This window comes from Xiphophorus couchianus, chromosome 4 (genome assembly GCF_001444195.1).
Source record: "Xiphophorus couchianus chromosome 4, X_couchianus-1.0, whole genome shotgun sequence".
In the NCBI taxonomy this organism is placed as follows: domain Eukaryota; kingdom Metazoa; phylum Chordata; class Actinopteri; order Cyprinodontiformes; family Poeciliidae; genus Xiphophorus; species Xiphophorus couchianus.
This window is the reverse complement of record NC_040231.1, coordinates 2,899,601-2,917,157: the sequence shown is the minus strand read 5'-3', so window position 1 is coordinate 2,917,157 and position 17,557 is coordinate 2,899,601. Positions and strand designations below refer to the sequence as shown.

Here is a 17,557-nt window from a genome sequence, read left to right as displayed (position 1 = left end):
AATCCTCATGTTTGTGCGCCTAGCATGCGAGGCCATCAGGGCCGCCTTTGTGTGCGACAGCCTGCAGGTTTTCCATGTCTGCCTCTGTGCTAAAGGGCGTCTTTAGGATGATGTTAGGGAGCGGTGTGGATTGGGAGCGATCCCACCACAAAGAAAACCGATTAATTGTGGGCTCAACTGTGGCGCAACGCAGTAAAACATATACAGACACTTTCCATCCTGCTGTTGTCTACGCCCATCACACACCTAAAGGCAAGTTTACAGTAACCACATAACCCAGCGGTCAAGTTTTTGGACTTTGGGAAGACGCCAGAGTACCCAGAATGCACAGGGAGAATATACAAACTCCATGCAGAAAGACTATTCCGAGATTCAAACTCTCAGCCTTCTTATGGCAAACCAAAAACCAGTCCTCCAGCTTTTTTGTGACTCTAATTGTGTAAATTCACACAAAAAAAAATCAACCGATTCCTGCTTTGTTTTTTTCACGTTAATCCAGATATTTGTGAATTTATTCCACCTGTTTTTTTTTCTCTCCAAAAACATTGGGTTTAAGTGATTGCTAACCCAGTTTCCCCAAAACGTTGCATAAGTAGCCGCTCCCAAGTAGGCGGGGCTTGTCCCTCCGACGCCTGATTGGGACGTCAACGTCTCCTCTGATTGGCTGACAGGTGATGAGCGCTAGTAAAGCTTGGAGACGAAAGCTCAGAGGAGGAGCTGTGCCTTGAAGGCGGAGCTAGGTCCACCCATACATTTTGTAGCTGAATGGTTGCCATGGAGATTAAAGGATCTTTAAAACGTGCATGAAGGAATCAAGGCAACACTCCAGGTATGTTTTTGATGAGGGAATAACTTTATAACATGATATAAAACTCACAAAAGTAGATTTTACATAATAATGTCCCTTTAAATCAGAGTTAAAACTCACCTGTTAAGAGTTGCTGTGTTTAGTAGTAACTGGAACATTGATCAATATATTTGATTTGTATTTATTTGATGATTTTGATTATGGCATTTGAGAAAATGCAATGTTTATTGCTTGTTTCATGAGAAGTTACTTTATTACGTTTTGGTTTTTTGGTGTGAAGTACTTTAAACTGCCTTTTGCTGAAATGTACCAAACATTTAAGCTCAACTTAAAGATGAAGGATGGTGTTTATAACTCAGGTTTGTGGCAGAAAACCAATCTGTTTAAAAGAAATTCACCAGTTCTGTCACAAATCAAGATAAAAGCACATGTTTGCAATTACTTGTTGTGGTGGATAAGCCACAACCAGTAATTGCTGTGGCCTATCCACAGCAATTACTTGTGGATAGTAATTGCTGTTTTTGATACCTGGACTTTAGTGACCAGGTAAGTCTACTTTTGCTGACCGCTTTAAGTTTGATTGATTTTCGTCTTTGATCACCATTTAAACCTGCGGATCAGTTTTATGCTGCTTTTGGGTGTCTGTTATCCACTGATGTTCTGCCTTGGATTTTTGAAGATATTGATAAAAATAAAACCATCTTAAGTGCAACTTGGATTTAAGTTTTGATCAGCTGGTGTGTCAACAATGATTCCCTACTCAGCTGCTTGGCGACTTCGTTTGACAGTCACTAATATTTCTAAAGTAGCACCAAAAACATGAACAGTTTAGCAAACTTGGGCAAAAGTTAACAACTTTTTGTCCTTTAGCACAAAACGTTTGTTTGTCCTCTATCGGAAGGACAAACAAGGACAAAAAGTTTACATGTTCCTTTACAGATAATTTAGAATTACCTAAATATGATGGTGGAGGCCTGTACAATTTTGTCTGTTTTAACATGAAAAATGATCCAGTTAAAACTCCTCCTGCTTTTATCCCAACCTGCCGTACCGTCACCTGAAAGCACATCCCCTGTGATGTTCTGACATGATCTGGATGTGGCGTGGCTTTAATGGCTCCAGCAGGATTAGGAAGGGAGCTCACACTCCCCAGGTCGGGATTTATGAGGTTCATAAGGTTCATAAATGAAGGAAGTTGAAAAAAGAAATCAGCAGCTTTAAATTTACGGCCAGCAGAGCGGCATGGGGGGAATCCTCAACAAACACGTTTCTTTCCAGATGGTGTGTGCGCAGCAGTCACATTTGTCCATCAGATTTTGAGTCAGATATGAATTTGTGTTTTTTCCAATTCATCACAACACACAGTTCATTAAACACAAACAGGCAATGAAATCTAACATATAAGCCATTTATATGTTATTAACTCATCAAAAGCTTACCTGGAGTGTTGCCTTGATTCTTTCTTGCATGTTTGAGAAATCCTTTAATCTCAATGGCAGCCATTGGCTGGCGCTCATAATCTGTCAGCCAATCAGAGGAGACATCGGTGTCTTATTGAGGCATCATAGCGACAAGTCCCGCCTACTTGGGAGCGGCTACGTATGCGGGGAATTATAGTCGGCCATTGTACAGATTAGTTATGGATTCAACACGTTGGAATGATGCACAACCATTTATGAACCGTGTGATGCTGTGAGCTGCACAGTGTCTGAAAAAACCCCAAAAACAAACCATCATCCTCCTTCTACTTCCTGTCAACTTCTTTGTCATTTCCGCCAGCAGAAACGTCTGGTTATTTGATCATGTGACTAGAAAAAAAAGTTTCCATTGCAGTTTTGTGGAAAAAACTAATTTCAATATGGCTGAAAAACCATGTCATCTAACGAAACATCACAAAACGTGAGTTTTTTTCAAAACTGGCAGGTTTCCATTCAGCAAATTTATTTTCATAGTTTTTATGGTCAATGGAAACACGATTAGTGATTTTGTGTTGCAAATTTAGAAATATTAGGAAGGAATTTTGTGATATTTTCATAAGTTTCTGCTCTCCTCTTATGTATGACAGTAAATGTGACTTTTCTGCTATTCGCCAAACTGATCAAGGACTTTAGACATCCAGTAAAGCTGAGGCAGCAGTGTAGCAGAAGTAAGAAATACTGCCACCTGCAGATGGGAGTTAGTAATCACCAATGTTTTTCACTACTTTAGCAGGACATTTTAAAATAAACTCACAAATAATTGCATTGCGCGAATAGCTACTTACTTAGTTTTGCGTGAATTTCCACAATTACAGAATTACAAAAAACTGATGACACTGTTTAAATCTGCATTAGAGTGTTCAAAGTTAATAAATGAAGGTTGAACGAAGAAATCACCAACATTAAATTTACGGCTGGCAGAGGGAGGAGGGCGACGTCTGCAGGGAAATCCTCAACAAACATGTTTCTTTCCAGATGATGTGTGTGCAGCAGTCAAATTTGTCCATCACATCAGACATGAAGTTAGATGCTTTCCCCAATTCATCATAACACCCACAGTTCATTACACACAACCGGCAATGAAAACTACCAACAGCTTTCCCACAAGAGAAATAAAAGCCACTTAAAACCTCCAGTAAATACCATCCATTACACTAACAGAGCCGTTTGGAATCGGTTCAGCAGGACAAGCATCTGCAGCAGGAGTTTATGTATAGAAACCAAACAGCCTGAGGGAATCTATCAGCAGAAAACTGGGCTTTAGATCGGGAGCAAATGTTTTCCACGGCAAAACATTGTTTGCTTTTTTTCTAAATATTGCTTAAACTTTGTTTAAGTAGCAGGAATCATGTCTGTTCCTCAAACAAATACATCATGCTGTCAGGAAATGTTTGCTGGGATGAAAAGTTAACTTAAAAATTTGATGCAAACTGTAACAAAGTTTTTAAAAAAAATTCATAAGAGAAATAGATTTGTTGTAGCCTTGGATGAGTATTCGGACCCCTTGACTTTTCCACATTTTGTGAAGGTACGGCAACATGTGACAGATCAACACGAAGAAGGACAAGCTGGTCTTATAAGTTCATAGGTTTTATATTGAATTGATTTGGATTTTTTTTTTCCCAACTGTTTTGTAATTATGCTATTGGATCAGAGCGTTCCTATGAGTTTCAACGGCCTAGTCAAAGTCCAGACCTAAATGTTTTTGAGAATTTTTGGCAAAATTTGAAAGTTGAGGCTCACCCCATCTGACTGAGTTTGAGTTATTTTGCAAAGAAGAATTCAGCTTGGAGATTAAGAACCGAATGCAACTAAAACCGACGCCTACCTTTTTGAATACAACAAACGTTCAAAATCTACAACATTCTGGTCACAAAAAACTTAAACATTTCTGACTAAAACATTGAACATTTTTTTACTTTTAAAACTCAGAAAATTTCCCATTTTTTTATTTTTTTTTTCAATTTCTGAGATCAATCACTAAATTTCTTTTCTTTAGTTTTTGGTGGAAATGTACTCCACCAATTTTTACTAATTTATTTAGATTTTTTTAATGTCAATCTAAAAACATAATTATTTAAATAATTAATAATTTAACTAAATAATTAAAATTATTTAATTTTTGTGTTTTATAAAAACAGTAACATTATTGTTTTTATTTACAATTAATTTATTGTAAATAAAATTATTTTATGTTCTTTTTATTTGCAATGGCCCTAAAACATTATCATAAAAATCCCTTTCATGTTTTGGATCTCCAATAAATATCCATTTTGACAAAATAAAAAAATTGGGTTTCTTCTTTTTTTTTGGCCAACTGCAACTTTTGAGTCAACAGTTTTGGCACACGTGAGAAACCGTTTGGACGTCTCCCTGCTTTAGTGCGACTCGACTCCAAGCAAAACAAATCAAACACAGATAAACAGTCGACCTGCACAGACGCAGGAGAGACAGAAACGCGTCGCAGCGCAAACACCAACAGCTGCAGCAGAAAGTTTACAGCACCAAAGCTTCACGTTTACTGAATGAAAATCTCTCTGCAAACAAGATCCTCTCTCTGACCCACTTATTACTGTCAGATGTTCCCACTGAGCAGAATCGGGCCTCACAGCGGTCGGATGAGGAGGGCACAAAAGCATGTAAACAAAAGCCAAAGCCATGAACCACATCCGAAGTCCCTTCACAAAGCAGACCGCAGATCAGAGGCTTCAGCTCCTGCTGTTCTGGGAACAATGTTTGTTTTTAGTCATTTCTGCTCTGATCCTGCTGCTGTTCTGAAGAATTTATCTATTTAAGTCATAAAGCACCAGAAGAGCAGAGGGTAGTTCTGTGGGCATCTGAGAAAGACGGAGCATGGTGGCCGAGGAAACTCGCGGCTTAAAAATGTAGCTAAAAAAAGAATCGTTGTGAAGACCTCTATACAACAATAAAAATACCATCAAGGTTCCCCAAGGCTCAGTCCTGGGACTTCTCTTATTCAGTACATTGATCCCACAAGTCTGAAACTGAAGTGATCTGCGCCATCTTGGTAGGCATGTGCAATGCATAGTGGAACAATGACTTCAAAACCAACTAAAAGAAAATATATGGCCACTCCAGATGAGCAAGAGAAAAACATCAATAAAATGGCCGCCGTCAGGACTGACCCAAATGGAAACATGTCAGACAATGCGGACAAGCTGCCTCTGATTTGCTACTATAACATAATTTACTACTTGGTGAACACGAAATGTGAAATCTATGGCTGCATACAATCAATGTTTAAACAGATTTATAAAAGACGTACAAACTCTTCGTGTGAACAACAAAGTTCTGGTGGCTGGCAGAGTAAGTACATGTAGTTACAAACATGAGGGCTACATGTCCGTCTTATCCAGCAGATAAAAGCTATATTAGCTAAGCTAACTTTGCTAGTTCGGCAGTAAGTACTACAGTAAATATCACAAATATTTATCTTGGTATTACACTGAGGTGGATAGAGTACTCAAATATTGTAACTGAGTAATAGTTGTGATGAGAGCTACTTCTAAGCTTATGACTTGTTTACTGTTGTCATAGCAACTGCCTACCAAGATGGCTGCCAGCTACAACGTTCCCAGAAGTCTCATGAGAACGATGTACATCTGTATGCTCCCACAAGCTCAGGTTATAAGTTTCCAAAGCTATGCAGATGATACCCAGCTCTACATTATGATGTCACCAGGTGACTCAGAATCCATCCAATCACTGAACAGATGCTTAGAACAAATCATTTCAGGAGTCAGAGGTTTCTCCAGCTGAACAGAAACAAAACTGAAGTTATTATGTTTGGACCTAAAGAGGAACAATCTTCAGTTATTACAGCTACCTACCAGAGATCAGGCTGAGCGTCATGATGAACTCTGACCCTAACCTTCAGAGTAACATGAAGACAGTTACAAAGTCGGCCTTCTATCACCTGAAGAACATTTAAAGGATTAAAGGACTAGAGTGCTAGACAGAAAATCTGAATATATTTTAAAAGGGAATTTAGTTCAGTTGAAACTAACACAATAAATGTAACAATTACACCCAAACTGAAGTTTTCAAACTTTTATTTCTGCTAATAATTATTTTCTCCCTGATGAAAACACAACATTTAATATTAAAATATTATATCTTTATATAATAAATCTATTAAATAAAAATATGCTTAAAGGGGCAATATTATGTAAAATTGACTTTTTTGACTTTACACCATATTTTCCATACTGTAGCGGCACAGTTGGCCACTAGGTAGTGCTACAGCACCCACTTTTTTCCATCTGGATTGAAGAAGAGCCCTTCTGAAATTATTCTAGATTTTTTATTGTGTATTGTTAAGAAAAATAAAAGTGTAGAGTCCATTTTATTTTATTCAATAAACTCTCCATATGTGTATTTCATGGTAAAACTCCCCTCCTCACTCCTTTACATTTTCTGCCTAACTGTCTTAAAAACCAGTGAAACGGACTGAAAGCGGCGCTCTGTGAGACCGGGACCAGCTTCCCGAGCCTCATTAGTGTCTGCCGGGTGGGCAGCGCCGCCCACCCCCAGCCGGTGGGAACCTGGAGGAGAGCGCTCACACCAACACAACCTTCAAATTATCCAGCCTGGCATCCTGATCTGCCTCCAGCTCTGCGCCATCATGGCCTGCCCTCCTCTCCCTCGCTCTGGTTTCTCTGAGCGATGTTTTTTTTTGTTGTTTTGGGAACTGGCTTCCAGACTCCATTTGATAAACGAGTTCTGGCTGATTTCCAGGAGCCCACACTGGCCATCTGCCTGGCTTTACTCCGGTCACGCTGAGAATGTACGGTTACTGGGAACCAAATGTCTTCTTCATGACAAAACTAAAACAAATGTTTCACAGCAGATTCCTGGAAAACCCAATCTGTGATTTATAAATAATTAGCACGTTTTGAAATGGTTATATGATAGATGAGCATTCCTGTGTTGTAAGAAGTGATTAAATAAAACTTTACTTATTTCTTAACAGTAAGAGTCTGATTTTGCCCTCCAGGTGGAAGAAAGAAGGAATCCATCACCAGATTGATGCCATCTGACTCTAATTTTAGCGCTGCGACAGCTCCGCTGCATTCACCACTTCCAGACTCAGGAACGGGTCAGAGAAGTTCCTGCTAAATAAAGTCCAGGTTACACAAAGCACCGGTATCTATGGATACGCTTCCATCGCACAAACCAACCTGAGATTACTGAAACTTTCTCTCTTTTACCGTTATTTCACAGCATTAACATGCTTCGTCACATTTTTTTTGACCAGATTTGTTTCTTTGTAAGATTTCTGCTGCGTTTTGGGTCCATTGTCCCGTTTATTCAGCCGGCAGTAGCAGTCAGTCTCACAACAAATCTGAAAAGGCCTCTGACTGAAGACTGTAGGACATGCTAGCAGCTCAATATCTGGGCAGCAGAGAAGATATTTCACAGAAATATGCCCGGGATGACAACAGCCATTGTTAGCAACCACTGCTAATCCACCTCATTTGCTTTTGCCTCTCCTCTCTAAAGCTACAGTATGTAACCTTTTTTTTAAAAAAAAAATATGCCTTTAGATATTTGTTAAAACTGTCACTTTAACACAAGAAAAAATAAATATCAAGTTCCCATGTCTTCTCCCAGTGCTAATTAAGAACAACCAATCAAAGCCAGGAGGCGGGTCTTAGCGCTGACAATTATGCTGGTGATTGACAAACAACTTCTCCCCCAACCGGTAGAGTCCATTGTGAATGATAAGGCCAGTTAACATAGCCACTGCTAACAACAGATAAACAGCCTTAATGTAATGCTAAGTTTTTCTGCCATTAGCACATTTCCACGAGCGTGATTGACAGCGCTAAGACCCTCCTCCTGGCTCTGATTGGTTGTTTTTGACCAGGTGCAGTGCATTACTTCAAAGGGCAATGGTAGCAATGTACGACGGCATATTAGAGTCAGTGTAGATAAAAAAAAAAAAAAATCAGAAATAAATTTTCACCAAAAAAAAAACTAATTTTAAGATCTAGAGGAAAAAAATTCTGAGCATGAAAAGTAAAAAATGTGTTAGAAACCCCCCCCCCCCCCAAAGTAATTTAAAGATTAATCTCAAGTTAAGAAAATAAGTACATTTCTGAGTTATGTAAAACATTTTTTACATAACAAAAACAAGCAGGGATATGATGCTTTCCCTTTATGAACAAAGTAAAAGATTAGCTTCTGAGTGCTAGCCAATAAGCTGCTCCCAGTTTTAAAAAAGCGAGACAAAAAAATATTGTTGCCACGGTTACACAGCATAACAACTGTCAGAAAGTAATAAAAAGTGATCCCAAGGATCCTTCCAACTGCACAGCATTTGAAATCACAGGGAATAATTGTCCAAACATGAAACATCTCTGCCAAAAAACAGAAGAACAAATCTCCTCCAACATGCTAACAAAACCGAAAACAGAACAAAGAAACTACATTTTAAAACCCAAGTAGTTTTGGTTTCTTGTGCAAATATCTCAGTTCACTTGAAATAAGACAAAACTAACTTACAAATAACTTTACAGCAAGACATAGGAGCTTCTTTTAGGTAAATAATTTCTTAATATTGATAAATGCGTTCTAGTTCCACTGGCAGCTTATTTCACCTCTAACATAACATTTTTAATAAGTTATAGGTGAAAAACAATAGTTAGTATTTAGTTTCTACTTGTCCAATTAAACTTTAAAGTTCTGAAGAAACAAGCATCGCAAACAGATGTGCTGCATTTCAACTACACACTACTGACCCCTACTGGGAGATCCAATAATGACAACAAAACTTATAGACTTTATACACAGTAAAGTTTTTTTTATTGATTATATTAATTTGGAAAGATAAGCACTATAACATGTTATAAACCAATAAACTTTTATATTTTGAGGGAAAACGCAAATGACTTTAAAAAAATAACACTAAAGGGCATAAACATTCTTTAAATAACAGAACTGTACATTTTATATGCACCTAGAAAAAAAAAGAAAGACAAAACCAAACTGGATGTTGAGACAGAAAACAACCACAGGCAGCTAGAAGTGAGCTAAAGCTGAAGAGACGTGATTATCAGCTGCTGGAATAAGGAAAGAGTCAGTAAGGCAACAGAAGGCGGACGAGCAGACAGCAGGAAACCCTTAGAAAACAGCAACTTCACACCACAAAGTACTTCTGAAAATAGAGAAACCCTTCAAAATAAAAGCCTAGAGTATCGACATGCACAAGAAGGAGCTGCAGTTTGACTGGAAACAAACCCAAACCTCTTCTCAGAGCAACACCAGCATAGCCAGGGGACACATGCAGTATTTGTAGTTTTTTTAGGATAAAAATAATTTGATCCCTCACATTGTGTAGGTTTAACAAAAGACAAAGAACCAGAGAGCCATGTTGCACTGCATAAAGCGGCACCTGTTCAACAGGTTTCACGTGGAAAAAGGTTGCATAGGAAACAACAAAAGAGCAAACATCGAAGGCTCTTCTTCAAAAGTGACACAAGGGGGCGCTCAATCCCCGCCATGACTGAGGTGTTACATAACCCACTGCAGAAATGAGCTATAGGGAGAAATCACAGGAGCACAAACAGAAAATCAGATTTTTTTTACATCAAATATGAACCAAACATGGTGTGCCTTCGATTAAAGTCTCTGACTGATGGCTTCGTTCTTCTTCTTTGGGTTAATCAGCTAAAAACGGTGTAAAAAAAATCTACACAATGTGAACCAATTAGTGCAAAAAAAAAAAAGAGTTTAAGTGCATTTCTACATGGTGTCCGATGTTCACACGGTCAGTCTGCTCCGGCGGTGGGGGTTCCTTTAACTTCAGTAACAAAAACAGAAAAGTGGATCCATAATAGCGCATGCCCTTATTCACAATTAGGTACAGTACAAGCAAATTTACAAGTCGGTACAAAATGTAAAACAAAAATCATACGCAGGGCAAGAAAATCTGCAACAGAAAGGTAAAAAAAATGACGCAGGAAGGAACCCGAATGTTCGTCCAAAATGCGAGAAAAATAGAGCTTGTACTCGATGCGATCAATTCAAAATATCTGCCATTTTTATACAGTCTTATATTTGTAAACAGTTTGCCCTTTTTGTCTCATTTGAAAATACGCTCTAATTGGCTCTTTTTTCTTTTAAGTATACATTTCAAAACATTCTGACACCGCATGTAAAGAAACATTTGAAAAAGTTTAATCCCTCCTTTTTTTGTTTTTTTTCTTCTTCATTTCCACCAGAACCGGGTTCTCCGCTCCAGCTGCCGGCGCCGCCTGGAATCCAGCTCCTTGTTTTTATTAGAGCCGCAACAGAAAACGTAAATTATGTGTTGGATTTCTGCTGCTCTTCTGCACGGTGATGGGGTTGCTATGGTGTGTAACCATGGTTATGGTGTTTCCATGGCTTCAGGGTATCTGGCGCTGAGGAAAAAAAAAAAAAAAAAACGCAGGAGGGACTCCGGCGCTCCTGGATCTCGTTTTATTCTTTTTTTTTTGGTGTGAGGAGGGGATGGGGGCTGAACCAGAACCCAGATCAGATTTTAAAACTGGATGGTTTGAAACAAGATGACAGACCTGCAGCAGAGTGAACTGTTTGCTCACATTTCCAACGCGGCGGTGCTGGCTGCGGCGGCACTCTGCGCTCAGAGTCTGTCGCTGCGGAACGTGTCCTCCACAGACGGGTCGGGCAGCACCATGTCGGGGTCGCTGAGCATGCTCAGTCCGTCCAGGCTGAGCGGCTCAATGCGCAGCTCGTCCTCCAGCGGGAAGCCTCCCTCCGAGTCAAAGCATTCGGGAACGGTGGAGAGGGCGTTGCTGATGTCCTTGGACAGACTCGGGTTGGAGTCATCTGAGACGGAGACAACAGACGATGGAGGTGGGAGAGTCACAACACTTCCTCTCACTGCGACGCTGACATCATCAGCAGCAGCAGCAGGAGGCGGAAACTCATCAACTGGATGATTTTACATAAAATATCACAGAATATCACACCTTAAAACACTAAAACCAAAAAATAATAAAAAAATCTTTGGTTTCCAGGTTGTTACTATAAAAACAGGAACTACTGGTGGAAAAAAACCCTGGAAGCCACTTAGAGGAAGTTAATTTGAAATTTAATATTGTTTTTAATGTTAATCTTGTTACTTCTGTAACATTTTAAGTACTTTTTTTATGTGGACCTACATCTGATCTGAATTTCCACTCTGCAGGACAACTTGTGTTGTTTCTATTAATGAACTGATGGAGGACATTTTCAGATTCAATTTAATTCAAAAATTTATCCCAAAGGGAAATTAAATGTTGTTATAATTCGTCAGTTAAAATAATATTTTGAAGGCAAAGTAATATTTTCCAGTTTCATAAATATTTTGCTTTCTAACTGGTTACAAATCATCCAAACACAATTTGAATGATGTAAAATGTCAATGTGAATTTAAACCTCCAGGTAATCTCAACCATTTTTAAGTGGTGTTCATTTCACTGTGGCAAAATTGATCATGCCTCTTTTTTATGTATTTTACTTCTATCATACTAGTAATTGATTAATCATGATTAATCGTTTCAAGTTCTAGTTGCAGCTCAGTTTAGAGCGCCAGTCAAAAGGAGTGAACCTGAATTTCTAGAAGCACCAGAAGGAATCTTGCGCCCAAATGTGGGTTTCCTCCAGATGGAGCGCACATTTCACCAGAGTTTGTAATTAATCGTGATTCACTGATTAATCGTTTCAGTGTGAGATGTAGCTCAGTTTAGGGTGCAAAACAAAAGAAGTGAATCTGAATTTTTAGAAGCAGCAGAAAGCATCCTGCGCCCATATATGGGTTTCCTCCAGAGGGAAAGCACATTTCTTTTTATTTTTAGTGTCAGACTCACCTGTGAGAATGATGTTGGGCAGCCCTCCGCTGCAGTTCGCGTACAGCATGTTGGCCCTCATGTGGGAGGGATCCTGCAGGTTGCCATGGCTACCCCCCAGACCGGACAGCGCCGCCTGCGAGTAGTAGAGCGAGGAGGAGGACGGGTCGTAGCAGGACCCCCCTGCTGAGGAGCTCAGAGCGTTTTCCAGCAGGCTGAACTGGTCCAACTGGGAGCAGATGGGGAGAAAATGGCCATCAGAGAGCGGCAGTTAGCATAGCGGCGCTCTCTGTGTCAGGAGTTCCCTCCAACAGCGTTTTATTTACAACAACGACAACAAATCAAAGCTTCATGGAGTTCTAACACTGATTTCAGAAACGTCTGCAGCTCGTTTTGCTAAACCGTAAAGTTGTATTTTGCAAACAAACGATGCAGATTAAGAATCTTCTCCTCTCTGAGTGGCAATGGGTTCAACATCTGGGCTCCAGATGTGTGAACGTGTTTTTCTGCCCTCACCTGATAGGACAGCGTCTTGTTCTGCCGGGTCGAGAACTGCTGCTCCACAAACGGGTCGCTGAAGAGCGACGCCATGCTGTTTGCCTGGTAGGGAGGCAAAAACACAAACATTCAAACTTATTATTGTTTTATTTCGTTCATTACAACCAGATTTATTCATACCAGAGGCCAGAGTTTGACCCTTTGACCTGAGGTGGGCAGAGTTCCCAAAGTTTTTACTCAAGTAAGAGTGGCACTACAAACATTACTCAAGTAAAATGAAAAATAGTATTTGGCTAAAAAATACAAAAAGTCTTGCGCAATTGATGAAATTATCAATCAATTAACATTTAAAAATTACATCATCAGACAGACCAAAATGTAAAGTTAAGTGGAAATTTTGGTATTTTAAGGTAGGCCTGTGACAATAAGCAGTAAGTCAATTGATTGCATGATAAATTAAAACAAACTCAATAATTTCCATTTGCATGATTTTTCTCTTTTTACCCAAAACAGGATGATAACAGTTTTTAGTTTGGTGCTTTGGTTTCAACTTTTTTTGAATAATTCTGTTCACAGAGACTTCATAATTCATTTGATTTGTTGTTTCTGTTATTTTGTTTATGTATTTTGGATATTTAAAATGTCTTTCAGTTCGGATTTAAAGTTTATTGATCTTTGAGAATGTATTTATGTATTATTATTACACCACTATCATTATGGTACTTGAAAGTTGTTTCAAAACAACAATATTATCGTGTACCACTTCTGCGACATTTTATCATCCAGTATAATTTGTTATTGTGACAGGTCTACTTTAAAAGAGAAAAATAATTCATATAAGTCACAAAAAATAACAAAATCAGGCAAAATAGTTTTATTCCAAATACGTTTTTTTCTATAAAAACTTTAACAAAAACTACAGGCGTGTGTCTGTGTCTGGTGACATTTTGGTTAAAACATGTTTGTTTTTCAGTCATTGAGTAGAAAATCCAGAAATCTTACTCAAGTAAGAGAAGAGATACTTCATAATAAAATTACTCAAAGCACAGCACTGAGTAATTTATTTTTCAAAAAAGCTACTGAAGTAAATGTAACTGAGTAAATGTAACTAGTTACTACTCAACTCTGCCTTTGACCTGCATGTTTAGTCAGATTTCACATGATTTAGAAGAATGGATCAACAAGCTGAAAGAGAAACCTGATAATAGACGATTCATCAGGATGACGCGTTTGGAGCAAAAGCTCCCAAGGACACGCAGCAGCAGAAAACTGCTGCAACTGCTTCAGCTGTTAAATCTGATGCGCTTTTACATGTTTTACATGTTTTTAGAGACTCACCACTCAGACCCTCACTGCCTGATTCAGTTTCAGTTTTCAATTCTGACCTGCAGAATTTGGCTGATTTCAAGTAACATTCTAAGAGTTACAATTTTAGACCCATTTATGGACAAATGAGCTAATAAACGTGCTGTAGGATCCCCTAGAAAGATGTAAAACAATCCTTCAAAGGTCACTGTAGCAAAGTGTGACCTCTTGGGGTCACCAAGTCTTCATAGTAACCATTAGACACCATCTACATGCCACAATCTACATGATTGAACAAAAATTTTATTTAAAATTGTATTTTTGTTCAACCATCATAAATGTAAACAACTTAAGAAACACAGAGACTTGACAGAATGAGGTTGCTGTGTGCAGGTCTCACCTGGCTTGTGTTGAAGTCCAGAGGGATGTTCTGAAGAGGTGAGACAGGCTGTTGCTGCTGTTGGTGCTGCTGTTGACGGTGCTGCTGATGCTGCGCTGGCTGCTGTTGGTGCTGCTGGTGTGGTCGGCCGTGATCCACTGCATGCTGTGGCTGCTGGTACATCGGGTACGGCGGAGGCGGTTCCCTCGGCATGTTGCTGGTATCCAAGGCGACGCCCTGCAGAGAGGACGGCGAGGACCCAAAAAGACACAATAGAACCTAAAGGTTGATTTGTTCTCAATTTGTTAGTTTCTAATAGAATAAATGCAGTATGATCCCATAAAAGAATGACTATCGGACTCTCAGATGGGAATAAACATTAAGGGTGTTTTCACGGTTCGATTTCTGCAACATTTGTTACATTTTCACCTGCTGCGGTTTTATTTCACACTGCACTGAAATGGACCAAACCCTTGAAAAACCTGTTTCCCTCCTCGCCTGTGGGGGCGCTGAACAAAGAAGCACTGAAGGAAATGACACAAAAACCTCAAATGAAGGCTCTGAGTGCAAGTTCTTTCTCAATGAAATGTAAACAAAAAGGAGAGGTGTCAAATTTGAGCATTTGTAGGATTTCTCTTTCGTCTTTGATAAAACATCACAAACTATTTCTACGACAGAGGAATGCAGCCACTGAAGAAATTTCCCGCCATAAAACTGAGAATAATCTCAGAAACCTTCTGGAAAAAACAAGAAAATTTCAGAACTTGAAAAGGCAAAAGTTTGTGAGAAAATGTTAGGTGAAATATATATATTATCATATATTTGTTGTTTCCTTTATAACAATAGTGTTTCATATTTGATGTTTCTTTTCCCTAAACATAAAGACTGTTTCTGTATGTTTTGATCTACTTTATCTTCGTCTTCACAAGAGGGCCTCCCTGAAGAGAAGAGTGATAACCGTGCTCACGGGGTTCATTGCTCACCAGGACTTCTTCTTCCTTTGAACGGTTAGATAGCTGACGAATCGTCGCCTTGAAGATATACGACCTGTTCTGTTTTTACTCTGTGTTCTAATGCAAGATAACATGTGTTTAGTTCGTGATTGCCATTAGCACTGCAACTAAAATGCTTTGACCCCACCCCTTAGAGTTGCAGTGCTCTCTGTGATAGGGACTCTGAAAGTAATAAAAAGAGAGGAGCGGACAAATGTGTTTCAGAGCGTTTGGAGATTTGTAACTGTAAACACATCTCTGTCCGTTCTCCTCGCGAGTACAAAAGAATCTAACTCTCTTGTCTTTTCTGTGTTGTTCAACTTGTCTTTAATAGGTGTCAAACCTGACAGAAAATAAGACCTTGGAAATGCCTGAGTTTGAAGAGTTGAAAATATTCAAGAAAACAACTCACAAATCTCTAAAATCTCTCTAAAAAAGTGAAATATTTCCAAAAAAGTTTTACATGTTTTTTCTAGAGTTGGTGGAAATGAACTTCTTGTTTTTGTTTTTTTTTATATACAATGGCCCTAATACGCTGTCGTACATTTCTCCCACTAGCGCTACACTCTCACACTTGTTTTAGTTGTATTTACCCAGAATACCCGGTGCTATAGTTCGTTTCCTGCTTTTGGAGCCATTTCTGGTACGTCTTGCATTCACATTTACATCCGAACCCCACCAGAGTTCACTTCAATTGAACCGAGACTGGAGTCTGATTACGCATTCACATCTCCCCAAATGAACCGGGCTGGAGTCGGATTAAATGGGACTGGTGTGAAAGCAGCTTGTGTTTCTGTGTGAAGTTGATGTACCTGTGTGATGGGGGACAACGAGGGGGACATGGTGGGAGACAGCTGCTTGGACAGACCCCTGCGCTGCTCGGCTCCAGGAGACAGGGTGAGGGGGCTGATGGGAGCCGGCCGCCGGCGGGGCGAGCTGCTGGGCAGACGCACGGACGAGTTGATAGACGGGTTGCTGAGCGACGACTGCAGCTGGCAGTTGTTGAGGGACGCCTGGATGGACGGGTTACTCAACGAGGAGGACAGACCTGCTGGGACAGAAAGACAAAAATCAGATTCACCAACAGAACTCATGTGCATGGATGTTCCTGGTTTTCAAAAGTGAAACACTGGACTGTATTGTGCGAGCGGGGATGGAAGGGGTGAACGGGAAACGAGCATGGAAGAAAAGAGCCGATTGTCCAAAGCCAGAAAGAGGGTTGAAATTCCTGCGTGGCGTTGGTGCTCGGCCAAGCTGAACTGTGTCCGACATGAGAGGCCGACAGTGCAGACAAAGAGGAAGGAGTGAAAGGGAGCAACAGTGGGTGTGATCGGATCTGTGAGTGAACAAGTCAGAGACTGAGAGATCCCTCAAACAGACATTAATAATGTATGATCGGCTGGTGCAGAAACACGGAGCATGTTTGAGATGCTGCAGCAGTAGTTCTCACATCTGAAAGCTGAATATTAAAGCCAACAACACCAAAAATCAACAGCAGATCAGCCTCCTCTTTAAGCAGATATTCAGCCTCAGCAAAGAGGAAGCATCTGAGAAGCTTCAAACTTCATGTTTGGGTTATGAACATAGAGGCAGAAACGTGAGGAAGACGAGCCAGAAAACCAGAGAAAAGTTCTTTATCATCACCTCTGACTAGGGAGGCAGTTATCTAAAGCTGATTGATCTTATTTATCAACTAATGATTATTTGATAAGCGGCCGTTTTCTTAAAAACTTGAGCTTCAAGAGGGCTGAGCACATTTTTACATCATGAAGAGCTACATTTTTCATCACATGCTAAATTTTTAAACAGAAAATCATTAAATTTTAACATTTTGTATCAGCTGTATTAAATGCTGCTTGTATAAATATTATTAAACTTAGACCTGTCTATAAAATATAACGCAGCAGGATCTTGTTAGGTTGTTGAATAGAAAAATAAAAGAAGAAAATATTAACCTCCCGTGTACAGACAGTATTGTCAGTGGTGGAAAGTTAAACTTCACTAAATTAAGTACAACAACTCACGACAGTCCTCAAAATCAACAGCGCTCCTTAGTGTCGTGACTGTTTTTGTTTGTTTGTTTTTTACCACGCCTCTGCTTTTCCGTCATCTCATCATTACTTCCATAGCAAATAATTCATTTTCGGTTGAGAAGTTGACGTTGCTCCGTCATGCAGCTCGACTGAATGAGCTATGAAGGTGAAACTTAAAAGGAGCTTGTCGAGTGTTTATATTTCTAAACA

The 17,557-nt window shown here is 39.5% G+C and overlaps 1 protein-coding gene across 6 annotated transcripts in view; it reads right to left on the bottom strand.

Moving 5' to 3' along the window:
- Positions 1–9,300: 9,300 nt before the first annotated feature.
- Positions 9,301–17,557, bottom strand: part of crtc3 (CREB regulated transcription coactivator 3) — a 48,325-nt gene continuing 40,068 nt past the window's right edge. For 4 of the 6 annotated variants that reach the window (XM_028014157.1, XM_028014159.1, XM_028014161.1 and 1 more), the window contains 5 exons: positions 16,127–16,365; positions 14,344–14,559; positions 12,657–12,740; positions 12,162–12,369; positions 9,301–11,139 (listed from right to left, as the gene is read on the bottom strand). In XM_028014157.1, the coding sequence (XP_027869958.1) occupies positions 10,934–11,139; positions 12,162–12,369; positions 12,657–12,740; positions 14,344–14,559; positions 16,127–16,365 (953 nt within the window). In that variant the 3' untranslated portion in view covers positions 9,301–10,933. The remainder of the gene's footprint in view (positions 11,140–12,161; positions 12,370–12,656; positions 12,741–14,343; positions 14,560–16,126; positions 16,366–17,557) is intronic. The other 2 variants (XM_028014158.1, XM_028014163.1) reach the window with 1 other exon arrangement.